This window comes from Cydia strobilella, chromosome 16, assembly GCF_947568885.1.
Source record: "Cydia strobilella chromosome 16, ilCydStro3.1, whole genome shotgun sequence".
Taxonomy (NCBI): Eukaryota; Metazoa; Arthropoda; class Insecta; order Lepidoptera; family Tortricidae; genus Cydia; species Cydia strobilella.
Window position 1 is genome coordinate 14751669 of NC_086056.1, and position 21395 is coordinate 14773063.

The 21395-nt window shown below is 41.6% G+C and overlaps 3 protein-coding genes across 3 annotated transcripts in view; all 3 read left to right on the forward strand.

Annotated features, from left to right (window-relative positions):
• Nucleotides 1-3533: 3533 nt before the first annotated feature.
• On the forward strand, nucleotides 3534-8243 carry LOC134748553 (uncharacterized). The gene is made up of 3 exons (XM_063683341.1): nucleotides 3534-4797; nucleotides 4863-7594; nucleotides 8226-8243. The coding sequence occupies exons 1-3, from the start codon at nucleotides 3534-3536 to the stop codon at nucleotides 8241-8243; spliced, it is 4014 nt and encodes a 1337-aa protein (XP_063539411.1).
• LOC134748169 (uncharacterized) lies at nucleotides 8213-9943 on the forward strand. The gene is made up of 2 exons (XM_063682881.1): nucleotides 8213-9209; nucleotides 9872-9943. The coding sequence occupies exon 1, from the start codon at nucleotides 8264-8266 to the stop codon at nucleotides 9149-9151; it is 888 nt and encodes a 295-aa protein (XP_063538951.1). The 5' UTR covers nucleotides 8213-8263; the 3' UTR covers nucleotides 9152-9209; nucleotides 9872-9943.
• Nucleotides 9944-11818: 1875 nt separating this feature from the next.
• LOC134748656 (alanine--tRNA ligase, mitochondrial) overlaps nucleotides 11819-21395 on the forward strand; it is a 28328-nt gene continuing 18751 nt past the window's right edge. Inside the window, exons 1-6 of the mRNA XM_063683451.1 lie at nucleotides 11819-12178; nucleotides 12520-12693; nucleotides 13443-13588; nucleotides 14268-14423; nucleotides 18427-18571; nucleotides 19129-19262. Of these exons, the coding sequence (XP_063539521.1) occupies nucleotides 11984-12178; nucleotides 12520-12693; nucleotides 13443-13588; nucleotides 14268-14423; nucleotides 18427-18571; nucleotides 19129-19262 (950 nt within the window). The 5' untranslated portion in view covers nucleotides 11819-11983. The remainder of the gene's footprint in view (nucleotides 12179-12519; nucleotides 12694-13442; nucleotides 13589-14267; nucleotides 14424-18426; nucleotides 18572-19128; nucleotides 19263-21395) is intronic.

The window sequence follows — 21395 nt, forward strand, 5'->3', positions numbered from 1 at the left end:
GGTGGAATTGTGGTAAGTTAATCCGATGTGAAGGTTAAAGCAGTAAAAGACAATATGGCGCGTGTGAATGAGCAAGGCGCGCGAGTTCTCGAAAGTGATATAAAGTGAGGAAGTCTACAGCTGTCCAGAATCATCTAAAGCTAAGTATTTTATCTGCTTAGTGGCTCGCAGTGGTGGTATGGTTTCTCTATACGATTATCTCCTTATTTGTTTCGGCTTGCCACGGTCTCCGCCGTGGAAGCAATAAGTTTGTGTGAGTACAACTTGCTACGGTCTCCGCCGTGGAAGTTGTGTGGAGCCCATCTTAGGTAAGGCGGACTAGGTAATTTATAGATTATGTAGGAGAGGGGTGGCTTCGGCTGCTGACGTCTCCTTTATCAATATGTAAGAGTGACCACAACGGTGGCCGACTCTAGGAGTTCTGTGGCCTTGGCTGCTAGGTTCTCCTTTATCCTGTGCAGGAGTGCAGAGATAACTACGGTCGCTTGGTATTCCATTATCAGCACGTATTATGCATGTACTGAGCACACACTTTGCGAAGGGCGGCTACATTGGTAGCTGATATATCCTACATCCGGCCGGGTAAGATGTGGCTCGCTAGTAAAGATGTTATATTTATGTGTGGGGTTAATTGTTAGGAGAATACCATGTTCATAGAGCAATTTCACCCACAGATCTCGGTGCGATAATACAGCCGCCATAAATTAAGCGAAGCAGAGACTGAGGCTCCTCTGGCCCTGGAGTAGAGTAGAGGTCCAGAGAGAGCGAGGATGAAGAATCCTTCATAGTATATGAAGGTATGTATGCTAAGCATTCTATAACTTTTACACCCATAGTAACATTATATTTGTTGCCGCCTTTCCCCTTTTTACGGTCTCATTTATATACCGTAGGCGGCTAGGGGAGAGGCGGCCACAATGGTGGTCAATGCTGGGATGCAGCAGATAAAGAACCAAGGCTTATATTATACATATAAAGAATGCAAAGCATACATCTTCACTATAGGCATACATTTACAATCGAAAATTATAGATGGCGCTACGAGTAGCGAAAGTTTTATATTTGATGTATACGTTTTAAGGTATTTTCTTACGATGTCTGGTTCGGCATTAATTTGGGCTCGATTAAATAAAGAGGCTGGCATTAATACTTACTAATTGAAGATAATTTGAGTAAAAAAGGTCATGTTTTTATTCGCGTAACCGGCAGAAAATAGACATTGTACGGACTGCCAACATGAAGAAATTGCATCATGGTGAACGGAAATGGCAGAAAGACGTTTCTATTAAAGATGTATTTATTTTCCAATTAGAAAGGAGAAGCTAACTAGCAAGAAGAATATACAGAGATAAAAATAAAATTTACTGAAGCATTTGTCTGTATTTATCAATTATGATACTTATTATTTTTATATTAAGTGATACTATTGAGTAATAGTACCTTAGAGTTACCAACATAATCGCAAGAATAGACTAGGCTAGACACCTAGAAAAGGCCCGAAGTCAGCGACAGGTGTTGCCACTTCAGGAAGACTACCCAAGAAGTCGGCGGAAATACATAGATCATCGGGACTATCAAGATAACTAAAGAAAAGGAAAAAATTTAGTTACTAAGTGGTTAGTGGATTCGACTTTGAAAAGTTATGCGATAATTAATTACCAATTAGACGGTTAGATAGTTACGTTGTAGCAAACTATACCTAGTGATAAAGAGGTAATATATTTAAGTTTATGAATTTAAGATAAATTGATTGTTTAATATTTTTAAAAGATTAGCACATTCAAAAGGAGTATGATAAGAAGGTAAAAAAGAATCATAATGACTAATTGGTATCTTATAAGAAATATACGCGTAGTAAATGAGAGTTTGTATACTCTTTATTTGCTTCGTGTATCATATTATACCTTTTATCTGGTTCCAAGAAATAGAGTCTATCATCATTTACAAGGAATTAGCTTAGAAAACGTGAGAATTTTCAACAAGAGTTCGAGATTCGTTCCGTATTTGATAAAAATTTAGGGAGAAGTTGAGTCGACTTTGGCAACATTGACTGCTGAACCTTACACTTTACTCGCTTCGCCATTTTAAATTGTTGGTGGCCGGTCCTGATACAGTCGCAAGCTTCCCCGAGAAGGCTCAAAATTTAAAGGTACAGGGAATTCGTCGCCGCCAACCATACCGGACAAGACAACCTCGGATTTGACAAAAACCCCTGATTATACAAAGTTACTCGGACTAGACTATCTCGGTAAGTTTTTAAACATTTTCTTTGTAGTGATAGTACCTTATTCTAAAATATAGGTACAGGATCATCATTTACACCGGCGTGGTCGAGGACAACCATGCGGTGGCCATGATTATTTTAAGGTTAAAACAAAGAAAAGTATTAAATTTAATGAAGTTTCTTTCGTTATTGTGTGAATTACGGGTCTATTTCATCCTTTTATTGAATTGTTTTAACTTTCTAGAAATTTACGAGATGAAATAAGCTTATACGGTATGGTAATAAAGTTCAGTCGTAGAAACTTCTAGAACATGGCGGATCTTAATATTTTCACAAGTTACAGGACCTTTTAGAACATTCTCACGGGTTCTAAGATAGATAGTTCGGTATTTTTCCATTTCATTATACTCTTATTGGAAATTCAAAATACAGTTAACTTCCCTTCTAATTGATCTTATGAGTTCATAAGTAAAGTTTTATTTGAGGTTATTTTGAATAATCACAGATATGGAAAGATTTAGTACCTGTCATTTGAACTAAAATTACTTGAGGGAATTTATACCCAATTTATTTTACATAAATTAGCTACTCCAGGTTATGTTATATTATATCATTCATAACAATTGTGCTGTGTATAGATATAAGCTGACACTTTCTTTGCAGGTATTATAATTATAATTATGTGTTCCTGGATTTATTGAATAAGTGTTTCTTTCAAGTGTTCAAATACCAATAAATAATCAAACAAGTGAAGCAAATAAAATAATAATAATTATTTCAAGAGTTCAAGTGGTAGCTAACGTTAACGGTAGATTTTGTATTGTGGTAACAGTGTACAAACGTCATCGTCACTTACTGATTTTAACAAGGCCTCAGGCTTGGCCTGGTGGAACCTATAAATGATATAAAAGAAAGATAGGTCGCCGAGCACATTCATATGTCAGTATGTATGTTATGTTGTTAATCACTTTTATTTTGTCTTCTTTCATGGTAATTTTGAAGGAAACTTTTATTCGATTAAGTCAATGATTTTAATTAGATAAAGTAAATTGGATTCAACTTTATCTCTTTAAGTTTCAAATTTGAAAGGCTTGTAAGGGTCTTTAGTTGAACCTTGATTTCAATATTTGATTTTATTAAAATAAATAATGAATGAAATTACTAAAAAATTAATAAAACTAAATTATTATAAAATAAAATTATGGAGTTAATATCATTAAAATTTTAGATTAAAGGAATTTAGGTTATATAGGTTTGTCTCTGTACTTTACAGGCTTAGACAAGACTAAAGCTTAAACAAAACATCAAAATGGACGACATTCTTTTAAGAAGGCTTAGGCTCATTAACGATAAACTCACTACGGACTTAGAAATAATTCCTGATATAGTAAATTCAGAAAACTTAATGCAGGCTCAAATTGCATACAGTAAATTGGAAGCGTCTCTGAAAAGGCTTGGCAGCGACCTGATAGAATATTTCAGACTAGCTTCGACTCCCGCGTCCGATGAAATCTGCTTAATAAGTGAAGTACAACTTCAAGCCGAGGAGACTTTAGCGGAGCTTAAGGTGAAGATCGACCAAGTGACTTCGACGAACAAACCTTCCGAGAAACTAACAGAACCGAACTCCTCGTGCCGACTTCCTAAACTTCAACTGCCGGTGTACAGCGGGGACGTACTAGCCTGGTGTGAATTCTGGGACGTCTTCAGAAGCAACATCGATTCAAGGAACCTGCCTGAAGTGGACAAGCTATCATATCTTAAGACTTCAGTGGCAGGAGATGCCAAGAAAGCCATTGACGGACTGTCAACTACTAATGCCAACTATGATATCGCAGTTTCGATATTGAAAGAGCGGTTTGGCAAGACGTCTCATTTAATAGATGCACACTATGCTGCACTATATAAGGTTAAGATGGCAAAAGGCTCCGCTGAAGATTGCAGGAAGACATTCAACGAAATTGAGAAGCATCTTAAAATTTTAGAGTCGTTAGGTGAAGATATTAACCACAATCATCTACGATTCATGCTATTGGAGAAATTTCCTTCGGAACTAGTATACGAAATAAAACTAAAAGTTAATGATGAATCTATACAGGAACTCAGAGGCCAGTTAGATAGAATTATCACCGCTAAGGAGGATTCAGAAAGGATCTCGGGCAGGAAACGCCCTCATGAAACGGAAGATAGTACCGTTGGAACTCTTCATATAAACGCAAAACGTGCGAAATACGCAAACCAACCCCAACCACAACACAGTAACCAGAAGAAACAAAACCAACAAGGAGGCTTTGATAGAAGATCGGTGCAGATCAAGAAGTTTATTGGTTTTAAGAAACAGAATAAAGGGAACAGACCGGACCAAACTCAAACTTCAAATAAAGGTCAATCCGAACCTCAGCCAGGCCCCTCTGGAGAGAAGAAAGAATGGGTATGCGTCTTTTGCAAAGGGAATCACTTTAATGACAAATGCACTGAAGCTACTACCTTGGTAGAAAGAAAGAAACGACTAGGAAAACGATGCTTCCTATGTTTTAAGTTAAATCACTTTATGAAAGATTGCAAGATCGGTCGTAAGTGTACCGTTTGCCACGGTGAAGTACTGCATAACCGAGCTTTATGTCCTTTAAATTTTCAGAAGGAAGGCCCGGTGAAGAAACAGTTGTGACTGTCCTAGAAGAGGGTATTACAACGCTCCAAACAGCAATAGTTTATGCAAACCCCTTAGATGATAAAAATAAACAATATAAATATAGACTTCTTTTAGATCCCGGTTCTCAACGCTCCTATGTCACGTTTCAAACGGCCAAAGAATTGAAGCTTCCCGTCGAAGAAGAAAGTCATTTAGTAGTGTTCACCTTTGGTGATGATCCTCCTAAAGAAATACACAGCCCTATAGTTACTCTACAGTTGCTGTCAAGAACAAATAAGAAGATAGTTATACGGGTTAACTGCGTAGAACGTATTTCAAGAGGGTACATACCTAATGTCAAGATGAAGGACTTACCGGAGACATATGTACTAGCGGATGACGGTTCGTTAAGCGGACCAGTACAGATTCTGGTCGGAAATGAGTACTATTGTAACATAACCTATGAGAAGAAAGTACAATTGGACAGTAACCTGTTTCTGATCGACTCTGCCCTTGGTTGGATAATAAGTGGTAGAACAGAATCACAACTTAGTGACGAACCGTACGTAGTGACTTACACTCAGACTTGCATTGAAACGAAGCTTCATCAACCAGACCCACCTCTTTGTGATGCTGACATAAAGAGCCTTTGGGAACTAGAATGTATAGGTATCAGTGATTCCCCAAGAGCAACTAGAGAAGAAGAAGCGATCAAGTATTTCAACGATACTACAGTTAACCTAAATAATCGTTACACGGTAAGCTGGCCTTGGATAACTTATCCACCTGACTTACCTAACAATTTTGGAATGGCCTTTGGTCGCTTATCAAGCTTATTGAAGCGTATGGATCAAGACACGTTACTAGCGTATAGCGATACTTTTAAACAACAATTAGATAAAGGTATAATAGAAATAGTACCTACTTCAAGAATGTCAATGGGTAACCTCGTGCATTACTTACCTTTCCACGGAGTACATCATCGAGGGAAACCTATGAGGATAGTTTATGATGCTAGCTCTAAGAGTAGCAAGGATACGAAAAGTCTGAACGAATGTTTGTACAGAGGACCACTCATGTTAGAAGACCTCACTGGCTTACTTATAAAATTTAGAACCCATCAAATAGGTTTAACCTCAGATATTGAGAAAGCTTTTTTACAGATGGCGTTGCATGAAAAGGATCGTGATGTTACCAGATTCTTGTGGCTCAAAGATACCTCTAAACCGGTATCTCAGGACAACCTACTATACCTTAGATTTTGTAGAGTACCATTCGGCGTCATTTCTTCACCGTTTTTACTTAATGCAACTATCAAACACCACCTGTCCAAAGCGGAAGACCAACAAGTCAAACAGAAAGCGAATGACATATATGTAGATAACTTTGTATCGGGTTCCAACACTACGGATGAAGCGATGGAGCTCTACAGAAACCTAAAAGGGTCTTTTCAAGATATTTCAATGTCACTCAGGGATTGGAGTTCGAATTCTAAGGAATTCATGAAGAAGGTTTCTGATACATATAAAAAAGATAAAGTAAAGGTACTTGGGTTAGAATGGGACATCAAAAGGGATACTCTTCAGTTGAAGCCTAACTTGCAAGAGGAAGCGGTAACAAAAAGAGGAGTACTGAAGACTATCGCATCAATCTACGATCCATGTGGTTATGCTGCACCCTATACCCTAGCGTCTAAACTTTTTCTACAAAGACTTTGGAAGGCTGGAGTATTATGGGACTCACCGTTATCAAGCGAACTAACGGAAGAATGGAACATAATCCGACAGAATTTGAAAGCCATTGGAGAAGTGTCGGTGGACAGATGCTACATAAAGACACCAATGGAAAGGAACTACCAACTACACTGTTTCACAGATGCCTCTCTACAGGCTTATGCAGCATCAGTTTTTTTAGTTTGCGGTTCAAAGAGAAGTTTCATTATGGGAAAATCCCGTCTGATACCGGTAAAAGACCAGGAGAGTCTCAAGATACCCCGTCTGGAACTTTTAGGAGTACTGATTGGCAGTAGGCTAATAAAGTTCGTTCTTAAGTTTCTTCAGCAGAAGATAGTAAGGCAAGTCTTGTGGACCGACAGCCAGATTGTTGTAGAATGGTGCAAATCTGATAAACTGTTGCCACCCTTCGTTGCCAGGCGGGTAGAAGAGATCAGAAAGAATAAAGATCTGGAGATCAGATACCTTTCAACAGACCTGAATCCAGCAGACGTAGGCACCAGACCCACCTGTTCGAGAGAGGACAGAGAGAAATGGCTGACTGGTCCACAATTTATAGTAGAAGATCCTAAGACGTGGCCAACTACAACTAGCAGTGGACCAACCAGTTCTCTCTTGATTGGGGAGGGTCTTGGAATCCAAGAAGAAGAACCGATGGAAACAGTTGATCCAGACATACCCGATGTTAGTCTGATGGAAACGAGACATAGTGCAACCGCAAAAGAAGTAACCGCACAAGAAAATGATCAGACGCCAGATGATAAGTTTCTAAGGTTGAAAGAAATTCAAGCTGAATACTTTCCTCTAGAGGTAGAAGGAAAAGTAACTAGTTTAAGTTTGAATTTAGGCGTATTTAAAGACATAGATGACTTACTAAGATGTAAAGGTCGTATGAAACATGCAGACTGGTCATTTGATAAACGCTACCCTATACTTATACCGAAAAATTCAGACTTCACCAACGAAACTATAATGAAGATTCATCGAGAAAATATGCATGTTGGCGTGAGTCACACGTTAAGCAAGATAAGGGAAACTTACTGGATACCACAAGGAAGAAGCAAAGTTCAAAATATTTTGAGGAAATGTCCTGAATGTAAGAAACATGACGGAGGGCCATATAAACTACCGGAAACTCCTGCTTTACCGAAAGAGAGGGTTAATTATAGTTCTCCATTTACATACGTTGGCACAGACTACCTGGGACCACTTCTAGTTAACAATGGGAATGGCAGTTGCAAAAGGTGGATTAGCCTCTACACATGTTTAGCTGTAAGAGCCATTCATCTAGAAGTTGTAAAGGACCTAACGGCGGAAGAAGGTTTAATGGCCTTACGTAGAATGATCTCAACAAGAGGAGTACCTTCTTTGATAACGTCTGATAACGCGGCTCACTATAAGTTACTCTCAGAGATTCTTCAGATCCCATACTGCTTAGATAAGGAGATAAGATGGAAATTTATACCACAGTTAGCACCATGGCATGGAGGTTTCTACGAAAGATTGGTCGGTTTAGTTAAGAACTGTATGAAGAAAACTTTACAGAAACATCTATTGAACGACAGCCAGCTCGTTACAGCGGTAAAAGAAATTGAAGCAGTTCTGAAAACAAGACCATTAACATACGTGGATTCAGAGCCTGATCATGTACTAAAACCATCAGACTTCCTTACCATGGGAAAGTGTATTACTATGGAAACGTCGAATAAGGATCCTACGTCACAAGGGACGGTGACTAAAGATAACCTAATTAAAGGTTGGAAGAAAGCACAGATAATTCTACGAGAGTTTAAAGAGATGTTTGAGAACAGGTACCTCCTAAATTTGAGAGAAAGATATTCCCACCACCCTAAAGAACCTAGGGTGACTTCAAAGTTAGAACCGAAGATAGGTCAAATCGTGCAGATTAAAGGTGACACGAGGAATAGGATCAACTGGAAAGTTGGGAAAATAGTATCTTTAAGGGAAAGCGCCGATGGATTATGTAGGGTTGCCACGGTACGAGTAGGAGATACCGAATACACAAGATCTATCACGCATCTCTACCCTTTAGAGATCGAAGAGGGAGAAGAACACTGTAAACAAACATCACCTTATAACGAAAGCGCAGAAGAACCTCTGCAGCTTCCTGACCTTCCACCTCCATCTTGCGGGAACGTTGACGTCCAAGACGTTGCTGAGTCTCCTTCTGAACAAAGATTCACTCCAGTAACAGCTAGAGATGATCCAGAAGAAGAAGTTCTACCCTATGCCTCGCCAGTAGAGGAAAGGAGTTCCTTCAAACAAGTAGTAGAGTCTACATCTAGTAAGTTAAACGAGCCTAAGCCTAAGTCTATGTCCGAACCAGAACCACTCGCGGTCGTCGACCCCGAGTATTACGACCACACTGATCCCGAGCTACACCACTTGGAGGAAATTGCGCCAGAAGGACAAGAAGACGAATCAAGACCTAAAAGAGCCGCAGCTCTTCGGGCCCTTGAAAAGATTAAAGAATGGACCAGCAATCTAGTCGCTGTGCTTCTGCCTGAGGCGGGGAGTGTCGCGACAGACGCGAATTTATAACGCCCAAGACGAATTTCCTTGCGGCAACACCTAACAGCGCCCTCTAGGTGGAATTGTGGTAAGTTAATCCGATGTGAAGGTTAAAGCAGTAAAAGACAATATGGCGCGTGTGAATGAGCAAGGCGCGCGAGTTCTCGAAAGTGATATAAAGTGAGGAAGTCTACAGCTGTCCAGAATCATCTAAAGCTAAGTATTTTATCTGCTTAGTGGCTCGCAGTGGTGGTATGGTTTCTCTATACGATTATCTCCTTATTTGTTTCGGCTTGCCACGGTCTCCGCCGTGGAAGCAATAAGTTTGTGTGAGTACAACTTGCTACGGTCTCCGCCGTGGAAGTTGTGTGGAGCCCATCTTAGGTAAGGCGGACTAGGTAATTTATAGATTATGTAGGAGAGGGGTGGCTTCGGCTGCTGACGTCTCCTTTATCAATATGTAAGAGTGACCACAACGGTGGCCGACTCTAGGAGTTCTGTGGCCTTGGCTGCTAGGTTCTCCTTTATCCTGTGCAGGAGTGCAGAGATAACTACGGTCGCTTGGTATTCCATTATCAGCACGTATTATGCATGTACTGAGCACACACTTTGCGAAGGGCGGCTACATTGGTAGCTGATATATCCTACATCCGGCCGGGTAAGATGTGGCTCGCTAGTAAAGATGTTATATTTATGTGTGGGGTTAATTGTTAGGAGAATACCATGTTCATAGAGCAATTTCACCCACAGATCTCGGTGCGATAATACAGCCGCCATAAATTAAGCGAAGCAGAGACTGAGGCTCCTCTGGCCCTGGAGTAGAGTAGAGGTCCAGAGAGAGCGAGGATGAAGAATCCTTCATAGTATATGAAGGTATGTATGCTAAGCATTCTATAACTTTTACACCCATAGTAACATTATATTTGTTGCCGCCTTTCCCCTTTTTACGGTCTCATTTATATACCGTAGGCGGCTAGGGGAGAGGCGGCCACAAGGGGACCGTATTTTTTAGTATTTGTTGTTATAGCGGCAACAGAAATACATCATCTGTGAAAATTTCAACTGTCTAGCTATCACGGTTCATGAGATACAGCCTGGTGACAGACAGACGGACAGCGAAGTATTAGTAATAGGGTCCCGTTTTTACCCTTTGGGTACGGAACCCTAATAAAAAAGACATTAATGATCATTGATGAATGTTCCTTTTATTAATATTGTTGGTCACAAAACTCAACTTTTTATTTCAGATTTCCAAAGGACGAGGAATAGGGGATATTACTGCAATGTTCTGCCACCAGAGTGCAGCACTAGCTTTTTTAGTGCACCGTAGAGTAACTTATTCATACTGTACCTTTAACAGGTTTTTGACAAGTTTTCAGGGGACCTACCGGAAAACTCGAATCCGAAATTTCGTTATCTAGCTGCCTCTTTATCGCTCGAATACGCAAGAGTGACAGAGATGTTAGATAACGAAAGTTCGATTTTCTTGTTTCGCGATAGACCCTCAGATTGTGATAGTGGCGCCACCTATGCCGAGTGTCGCGTAATATTCCCTATTATTAAATTAAAAAAATATATTACACGAACGTTTTTTTTTTTCATTTCCTATTTGGTACAGTCAGCTGCAGAGAAAAGGTACCCCACGTCCATACTAATTTACAGAACTTTGTATGCAGGGGGGTGCCTTTTCTCTGCAGCTGACTGTACATGACTAGAAACTATACTTAGTCTTTTAGCATTAGAAAAAACGGTAAACCATTTCCACGTGTCTTTTTATTGACAAGTAAGTTTCATAAGTAAGTTATAGCAATATTTTACTTATGAAAGCCATAGTATGTAAATGATCGTATATTATATTTGTTGTGACTTATTTTCAAAGTGTTTTTCGATAAAACGACACGTTAAGATCGCTCGCCTTCTTTCTAATGATAAAAAAACGAGAGGTATAGTTAGACGGTTCTGAGTGGTAGACTGCAAATGAGATAAAAGCTATATTAGGTACATGCATTAATCCTCATATCAGGCGGCTCTTTGATTCCAAGGATTGCATAATTTTTATACTTTTTAATGATTTTTAGAATATGAAAATTATAAAAAGCATAAAAGTTATGCAATCCTTGTATTCCACGCCTTTCATTTCATTTCAACGAGCCGCCTGCTACAGATTTCTTGAAATTGCCGCGTTTTTTCAGGTTCAACTTTCATTAGCCAGACTATTATCAATTTGCCAATTTCGTGATTATTCTTTTACACGGCACATAAACTTATGCATAATTTATCGATATAAAAAGTCGACACAGTTACATCCCTAGCAAATTATCAAACTTATGACACCGTACGTAAATGAGAAATAACAAGCATATATGCATCTTTTTTCGGCACATTATCTAATTCGTAAGGAAGTAAAGTACGGGTATACATATTTGCGAAGCATTTTTGCCCTACTTCTATGCTTTAGTCATTATTCTGAGCTTTACGTCGTCTGCACAGAGTATAGTAAGTATAGTTTGTCAAAGGACTGTCTCATTTCAAACATAGACAGAGAGAAACATACTATCTTTTTCTTACACTAGTACTAGCACCCAAAAGAAAAGGATGAGTATAGTTTTTTTTGTTCTTATTTACGGCCAATTGTTTGACCAACTATATATAGAAAGTCGTCTGTTCTGTCAATGTCAATGTCAGTTTAGATTTTAATCTCTGTGCGTGATTCCTATCTATTATTTAAAAAGAAACTTCTTTTACGTAAACAAAAGCGGCTAAACTAAACCGATATTAATTTATGTATCTTAAAATGTATTGAGATCAAGGAATTATTATTAAATTCATAATTTTATTGTGTGATTAGTATAACCTATAAGAATGTTACGAATACCGGCTCGAAGCAGAGTAGGACTTGAAAAGTCGCTGGTGCGGATGAAGTCGTCGAGCAGCTTTATACGAAGCACTTTTATCGACTATTTTGTTCATAATCACGGCCATAAGCATGTAAAATCAAGCTCAGTGGTACCCCTGTGCGACCCCTCGGTGCCCTTCGTGAATGCTGGCATGAATCAGGTAAACAATATATATACATATCCCTATAATATTCTAGAATGGAGGAAAATGTCTCTTTATGACTGCCTTTAGTAGTTCTCTATGGGTTTCAATGAGTTATGATATAAAATGCAGATCCCTTTTGTCATTTGTGACGTTTTCAACCAAAAGGTACCATCCCCAGACAAGCGATAGCTTGTCGATAAGGTTGATTTCTAATTGAAGCTATATGGAAATAGCGCCTTACTGACAAGCGACAATAAGTACTCTTTTGGTTGAAAATGGCACATTTCTCAAGAGTCAAAGTTTAAAAGCTTATTATTCGAAAAATAAACCTCAAAGGCTAATTTAGAACCTTTCAGTTTAAAGGTGTGTTCCTCGGTCGAGTGGAGCCACCGTGTCCTCGTGCTGTCAACTCTCAGAAGTGTGTCCGTGTTGGAGGCAAGCACAATGATCTGGAAGTGGTCGGCTCTGATGGACACCATCATACCTTCTTTGAAATGCTTGGAAACTGGTCCTTTGGGGACTATCATAAGGTATGATTTGTAACACATGTTGCTTTTATAGAGTAGTACAATTGGGGTTCTTCTTGTTTCCTTAAAAATCTAGATGTCTAGATCTAGTGTACCTATACATATAAGGCCAACCAAATCAGTATTGATGGCTCTTGGATTTCCTGAAACCAAAGATCTATGAAGCTTTGCAGTGCCTCTTCTTCATAAAAGTTTGATTACATACGGCGATTTGGGGGGAGGGGGTGAACATCTTATTTTGTTTTATTGAATCAAATCGAATTTTCTTAAATTTCCATGAAATTATGACACTGACCCACACTCTATGCTATCAAACACGGTGCAGAGTTAGCTTAGACGGGCTCCAGTACCTTTGAAGGTACAAATAAATGGTCCAAAAATAAACAGTAAAACGAACCAAATGTCTATTCATTTCTTCTATTAGATTCTTACGTAATGTAGCCAATATAGGGGGCAGGGGGTCAGCCTATTCTTATTTTTTCTTACAAAGGGTGGGAGGGGATCAATAACTGGCAAAAATCGTCTTACGTAATAAATGAATGGCGCCTAATAAGGCCTTGTATTTTTTTTAGACAAAACAAATTTGCATTTATCTTGGCAGGTTTAATTTCAATAAATGTCAATACAAAAATAAGAATACAATAATTCCTTAACTTAAGACTAAACTTAAACTTAAGCCTAGTCAAAATAGTTGAATGTATTGTTTATCGAGTTTACAAAAGCTCTCATTGAATGTTTATTTATATTTCCAGAAAGAAGCATGTAAAATGGCATGGGACCTGCTCCTAGGCCCATACCGGTTCAAGCCGGAAGACCTAGTCGTGACATACTTCGAGGGTGATCCTATCATTGGCATCACGGAAGACAGGGAGTGCAGAGACATTTGGAAATCCCTAGGGTAAGGCTAGTTGAAAATTGTTATTTGAAGTACACTCAGTACTGTTTCGTTTTAGGATTTATTAATAAAATGGGCGCTACCTAAAAATGATAATAGAGCCAGCCCGCTCTGCTCATACCATTTTCATTGGCATTTGTGTTATGAAGCTAAAATGCACGATTTTCACTCAAAACGTAACGTAACAACACATACCGTTGCGTAACGTCACGTTCGAAACGTCAGGCCATAAATAAACGTCAATTTGTACGCGATTAAGTCCCGTGTTAGTTTTAAAATTAGAAGCTAAAATGTTATTATTATTATTATTATTATTTCATTTTAGACAGGCAGCTGATGCTGGTACGTCTAAATCATAGTTCACTTAGCACAGTTAGCATAGTTTGTCTAGTCTATTTTTAAATTCCCTCCCGAGCTCCCGGCTCCCTGCCGAGGTTTTCCCGAGGGGCTACAGTATGGGGTTCTTCAAAAAAGGAGTGTACAGGTTTTTAAAGGGTCGGCAACGCGCGTGTAATATCTCTGGTGTTGCAGGCGTCCATAGGCTACGGTAACTGCTTACCATCAGGCGGGCCGTATGCTTGATTGCCACCGACGTGGTATAAAAAAAAAAAAAAAAAAAAAAAAATTGATTAACACTTGCAGAATTCACAACTCCTCTCCTCCTCTGTTCCTTACATTTCAGTGTGCAGCCCAGCAGACTCAAAGCCCTTGGGACAGCAGACAACTTCTGGGAGATGGGCACCACTGGGCCCTGCGGACCCTGTACTGAGATACACTATGTCAACCCCGATGGCAGCCTTACGGAGATATGGAATATTGTTTTCATACAGTGCAACAGGTTAGTAGATTAGTAGTTCTTTTTTTTTATACCACATCAGCAGTCACCGTAGCCTATGGACGCCTGCAACTCTAGAGGTGTTACATGGTTCTCTAAGCTACCCCCATAGTACCGCCATGGCGGATTCGCGTACGAGGAAACTATTTAAAAAAAAATATCGTTAAAAGTAATGGTTCTATGACTTAACGGACCCAAATTCTCTGCCAATTTGAATAAAAATCTAGATAAAAAAAAAAATAGCCTTTATTACTGAGTGAGTGTACAGTACAATCATTTTAACAGTCAAAAACAATGTATACCTAGCTATATTATACCTATATATGTGTCGTTTTCAAGCAAAAGGTACCACATTGTCGCTTGCCATAAGGACGCTCTCACAGGTTTTTCGTATAAAGATGCAAGCAATTTTCGTCCTTATGGTAAGCGACAATGTGGTACCTATTGATTGAAAACGTCACATATATTCGTTTTATTGAACCATAGAAACTAAATTTTTGTTTTTAGATATCACGCAACTCAGTTTGCCTCCTAGCAAAGGCCTCCTCTAATCCCTCCAGTGAGTCCTGTCCATTAGCTCTTCTCCAAAATGGTCCCACCGTTAGTAAGATCCAAATGCTGGGTGGACAAATATATTCCTACTTCCCTACTAATATTATTAATGCAAAGTAGCCCGTGTTGCGTCTCATTCTATCCGAGCAGTCCGAGCACGCCTTAAGGCATTCTTTCTCTGTGCATAACTCGTTGGTGTACTGTATTGTAGGTAGAGGGCGTTGTTACAGCTAGTTCTATTATAAGGTTAACAAATGAAACACAGTGTGACATAAGTTTACTTGTCAAAACACACGCACAGGTCGGGGCTGAAGCAGTAGCCCGTGTTGCGTCTCATTCTGTCCGAGCAGTCCGAGCACGCCTTAAGGCATTCTTTCTCTGTGCATAACTCGTTGTTGTAGGTAGAGGGCGTCGTTACAGCTAGTTCTATTGTAAGGTGAACAAATAAAACACAAGTTTACTTGTCATAACACACGCACAGCTCGTTGCTGAAGCAGTAGCCCGTGTTGCGTCTCACTTTGTCCCAGCACGCCTTAAGGCATTCTTTCTCTGTGCATAACTCGTTGTTGTACTGTATTGTGAGTAGAGGGCGTTGTTACAGCTAGTTATATTGTAAGGTGAACAAATAAAACACAAGTTTACTTGTCATAACACACGCACAGCTCGTTGCTTAAGCAGTAGCCCGTGTTGCGCCTCACTTTGTCCCAGCACGCCTTAAGGCATTCTTTCTCTGAGCATTGCTCGTTGTTGTACTGTATTGTGGGTAGAGGGCGTTGTTACAGCTAGTTATATTATAAGGTTAACAAATAAAACACGGTTACTTGTCATAACACACGCACAGCTCGTTGCTGAAGCAGTAGCCCGTGTTGCGTCTCATTCTGTCCCAGCACGCCGGCCGGCATGCGGCCTCTGTGCATAACTCGTTGTTGTATTGTATTGGGAGGTAAGAGACCTCGGGGGTCGTCTCTTGGTCGGCTGGGGAAAATAAATGTTTTTAACGGACTGGGTACGATACAGCAAAGGAAGAGGCCTTTGGCCAGTAGGGCATACAAATAGGCTCAAAAAAGGTACGATACGTAATAGATGAAGCGAAAGTTGCGATCGCGCGCGTGATGCGAACTTGTAAACCAATCGCGTTGTGGCGAGTGCACGATTGGTTCGAATTCGTGTGCGTGACATCGCTGTACTGGAATGGACCCATTCTTATTGCCCGTAAGGCCCGTCCTTAGACAATGATTTAATGGATTTGGTCGTTAAAATAGAAATTGGATAGAACTTGATTTTTATTACATTGAATATGTCTAAGTCTCAAGGAGTTTTGTATTTAAAAAGAATATCTGGGAGACCGAGCTTTGATCGGAAAACATATAAGACCTAGCTAGATCGGTTTTTCGCCCCCGAAAACCCCCGTGTAGCAAGTTTCATCGAAATCGTTAGAGCCGTTTCCGAGATCACCGAAATATATATACATATATACAAGAATTGCTCGTTTAAAAGTATAAGATTACAAATATTATTTAAATAAATAGCTTACGTAGTCTCTGTCCCTGGCTTTTCATCGCACATGACACCAATGTTACTGTTATAATAACAAAAATCTTCGTCATGACGGTGTTTGCTGTGATATGGTTTTGTTAGGTCTGAATACCAACTTCTACATTTGTAGGATCAGACACGGAAAAATGGTAGCTACTGTTAATCATGTGACATTTTTAAACAAAACTTACTGTAGAAAATTGATTTGAAACAGGTAATGATTTCAATTTCGATTGATTATCTATTGGTCGTAAAATTAAAATGTAGGATCTATTTTGCATTTGATCTGGTACTTCTAACGAACAATTTTCAACTGTCAGACATTGTCGTCAAATGAACAAAATAAAATCACTAAAATTTAAATACTTAACTGAAGACACAGGGCGGACACGCTATACATCAAAAATCACTTGCGTTCCTTGTGTGAACGGCACGTCTGTACACGCGGCATGCGCTATTGTGCTGTTGCGCCAAGTTGCTTAAAACAGTACTGAGCGGTCGGCAAAAGGTCGTCAATCTGCTGTCGCGGGGCGAGGTAATTCGAATCGGGGCGGGGCTGTGCGTGGCCGTTCTGTATGATAATACTATTACTTATTCTGTGCTGAAAGTCATAACCGTCGTGTAAATAATGGTGTATTCAGCTGTGGACATCTCCAGTACAATATTATTGTCGAAATAAGGAAGTTAAATACCTTGTTTATCCATACTAATATTATAAATGCGAAAGTCTGTCTGTCTGTCTGTCTGTGTGTTCCCTCTTCACGCTTAAACCGCTGAATCGATTTAGATGAAATTTGGCATAGAGATAGGTTGAGTCCCTGAGAAGGACATAGGATAATTTTTATCCCGAAAATCATCCCTTAAGAAACTCAAAAGCGGGGTGGAATTGAGATTGCTAATTTGTGTGCATAATATGCTCAAATTGAATAATTGCTATAAGACTTTCTCCAGGCGCTATTCTTACTCTTGCTGGGGTTACTAAGTCCACGCAGACGAAGTCGCGGGCAAAAGCTAGTACCTTATATTCTTGTAATTTCTCCTCTAAGTCGAGCCCACACAGAGCAAACTGCCTCGTAAGAAAATTTCCGTTTAATTCATAGGTACACTGCCTGCGACCCGCTAGCCGGGTTCTCTGTTCGTAGGCGTTTTTCGCTACAAAGCGGGAACACGTATGTTATCAGCTTAAAGCCTAGCGTGTTGCTGCCTTTCGCAGTGAATGCGTAAAAGCAGCTTGGGGCCCGTTTCTCAAAAGCTTGTAACTTGTAATACAAGCGGATGTCACTTTTTGACAGCTTTTGTTAGAAAGGGACTTCCACTTGTATTACAAGCTATCAAGCTTTTGAGAACGGGCCCCTGGTCTACGAAAACAGGCCACGCCCGAGGCAAACACACGCCAGGCCACGGTTCTATCAAGTAGAAATATAAGTAGATATATTTTTATAAATGCCTCCTCCCTCATTCCATCGATTTCCTCATCATAATCATAATATTTTTATTCAAAATAGATTCATACAGAACACTTTTTGAAAGTAAAAAAAAAATTGTAGAGAATAATTAAAAATAGTTGACATTGAATATATAGGTCTATTAAAATTACATAATATATAGGTCTATAAAATTATAACTTTTATGCAACGCTTAGCTGTACAGATAAGGTATCTGACCATACGTGTTTGTCTGTTAAATAATCGTCTACTCTATAATAGCCTTTCTTTATTAAAGTATCTTTTATTATAGTTTTGAACTTGTTTTCTGTCATATTCACAATATGATCGGGTATCTTACTGAGGATTGTAGCTACTTCTAGGGAACAGCTCTGACCATATGCGGCCACCTATTTCTGTCTGTCGCCGAATGCAGGACATCGTGGAACGTTGAATTTACTCAATATCTTGTTCAACGGTGTTATGTTTCACAGGGAAGCCGACGGTTCAGTGAAGCCGCTTCGCAAGCACCACGTAGACACGGGGATGGGTCTCGAGCGGACCACGGCCCTCATACAAGGCGCCAAGTCCAACTATGACACGGACTTGTTTCAGCCCCTTATGAAGGCGATTGAGCAGGTAACACTGCCGTGGGTCTGAAATGGTCCACAGCTTTTGTAATTTTAATTTTTACATAATATTATATTTTTTTATTTATTTTTATATATATTATATATTTAATTTTTACAACCTAGATATTAAAACGACAGGCAAATTTGCTTGACAACCATCCTGGTTTTGTACCAATTTTGCAGCTTCAAAATGATGTGCAGAATATTCGTGTACATTGCCTATTTACCAAATGGCAAGCGTAAAAAAGATCCATAAATCGTTTTCCAGTACAAAATCGTTTTATTTTGTATGAACTAGTACGTAAGGTTTTTTTAAATCGTTGCATAAAGTAAACTCAAAATTTTAAAGGATGTCTTTGGCAACAATTTGAGGCTCAATATATTTACCTAAATAAAAATTCAATCCAACATGTAAGAGAGTCATTTGCCTGCGATCGGAGAGTATGATTTTGAAAATAATTTTTGTATACAATTGTATGGTGAAAATTGCGGGTGCGTAAATACTTTTGAGCGGTAGTGTAGGTACCTTGATATTGTTACGCTGACATGTTCTGTTGTCGGTAGAACAGTCCGGGTGCGCCGCGCTACACGGGCCACTTCGGCGCCGACGCACAACTGGACAACGCGTTCCGCCGCCTCGCCGACCACGCGCGCATGCTGGCCGTGTGCCTCGCGGACGGCGCCTTCCCGAATACCAAGTAAACTTATCTTCCTGACATTGTTATCGTTAGAACAGCCAGGTCGTGTAGCTACACGGGCCACTTCGGCGCCGACGCACAACTGGACAACGCGTTCCGCCGCCTCGCCAAACACGCGCGCATGCTGGCCGTGTGCCTCGCGGACGGCGCCTTCCCGAATACCAAGTAAACTTATCTTCCTGACATTGTTATCGTTAGAACAGCCAGGTCGTGTAGCTACACGGGCCACTTCGGCGCCGACGCACAACTGGACAACGCGTTCCGCCGCCTCGCCGACCACGCGCGCATGCTGGCCGTGTGCCTCGCGGACGGCGCCTTCCCGAATACCAAGTAAACTTATCTTCCTGACATTGTTATCGTTAGAACAGCCAGGTCGTGTAGCTACACGGGCCACTTCGGCGCCGACGCACAACTGGACAACGCGTTCCGCCGCCTCGCCGACCACGCGCGCATGCTGGCCGTGTGCCTCGCGGACGGCGCCTTCCCGAATACCAAGTAAACTTATCTTCCTGACATTGTTATCGTTAGAACAGCCAGGTCGTGTAGCTACACGGGCCACTTCGGCGCCGACGCACAACTGGACAACGCGTTCCGCCGCCTCGCCAAACACGCGCGCATGCTGGCCGTGTGCCTCGCGGACGGCGCCTTCCCGAATACCAAGTAAACTTATCTTCCTGACATTGTTATCGTTAGAACAGCCAGGTCGTGTAGCTACACGGGCCACTTCGGCGCCGACGCACAACTGGACAACGCGTTCCGCCGCCTCGCCGACCACGCGCGCATGCTGGCGAATACCAAGTAAACTTATCTTCCTGACATTGTTATCGTTAGAACAGCCAGGTCGTGTAGCTACACGGGCCACTTCGGCGCCGACGCACAACTGGACAACGCGTTCCGCCGCCTCGCCGACCACGCGCGCATGCTGGCGAATACCAAGTAAACTTATCTTCCTGACATTGTTATCGTTAGAACAGCCAGGTCGTGTAGCTACACGGGCCACTTCGGCGCCGACGCACAACTGGACAACGCGTTCCGCCGCCTCGCCGACCACGCGCGCATGCTGGCCGTGTGCCTCGCGGACGGCGCCTTCCCGAATACCAAGTAAACTTATCTTCCTGACATTGTTATCGTTAGAACAGCCAGGTCGTGTAGCTACACGGGCCACTTCGGCGCCGACGCACAACTGGACAACGCGTTCCGCCGCCTCGCCGACCACGCGCGCATGCTGGCCGTGTGCCTCGCGGACGGCGCCTTCCCGAATACCAAGTAAACTTATCTTCCTGACATTGTTATCGTTAGAACAGCCAGGTCGTGTAGCTACACGGGCCACTTCGGCGCCGACGCACAACTGGACAACGCGTTCCGCCGCCTCGCCGACCACGCGCGCATGCTGGCCGTGTGCCTCGCGGACGGCGCCTTCCCGAATACCAAGTAAACTTATCTTCCTGACATTGTTATCGTTAGAACAGCCAGGTCGTGTAGCTACACGGGCCACTTCGGCGCCGACGCACAACTGGACAACGCGTTCCGCCGCCTCGCCAAACACGCGCGCATGCTGGCCGTGTGCCTCGCGGACGGCGCCTTCCCGAATACCAAGTAAACTTATCTTCCTGACATTGTTATCGTTAGAACAGCCAGGTCGTGTAGCTACACGGGCCACTTCGGCGCCGACGCACAACTGGACAACGCGTTCCGCCGCCTCGCCGACCACGCGCGCATGCTGGCCGTGTGCCTCGCGGACGGCGCCTTCCCGAATACCAAGTAAACTTATCTTCCTGACATTGTTATCGTTAGAACAGCCAGGTCGTGTAGCTACACGGGCCACTTCGGCGCCGACGCACAACTGGACAACGCGTTCCGCCGCCTCGCCGACCACGCGCGCATGCTGGCCGTGTGCCTCGCGGACGGCGCCTTCCCGAATACCAAGTAAACTTATCTTCCTGACATTGTTATCGTTAGAACAGCCAGGTCGTGTAGCTACACGGGCCACTTCGGCGCCGACGCACAACTGGACAACGCGTTCCGCCGCCTCGCCGACCACGCGCGCATGCTGGCCGTGTGCCTCGCGGACGGCGCCTTCCCGAATACCAAGTAAACTTATCTTCCTGACATTGTTATCGTTAGAACAGCCAG

What these genes read in the sequence shown, in the direction of transcription:
- LOC134748553 (XM_063683341.1), top strand. Translation starts at nt 3,534, where the DNA reads ATGGACGACATTCTTTTAAGAAGGCTTAGGCTCATTAACGATAAACTC. An exon ending in GAAAGATTGCAAGATCGGTC is followed by an intron (nt 4,798 to 4,862) that starts GTAAGTGTACCG and finishes TTAAATTTTCAG; the next exon opens with AAGGAAGGCCCGGTGAAGAA.
- LOC134748169 (XM_063682881.1), top strand. Translation starts at nt 8,264, where the DNA reads ATGGGAAAGTGTATTACTATGGAAACGTCGAATAAGGATCCTACGTCA.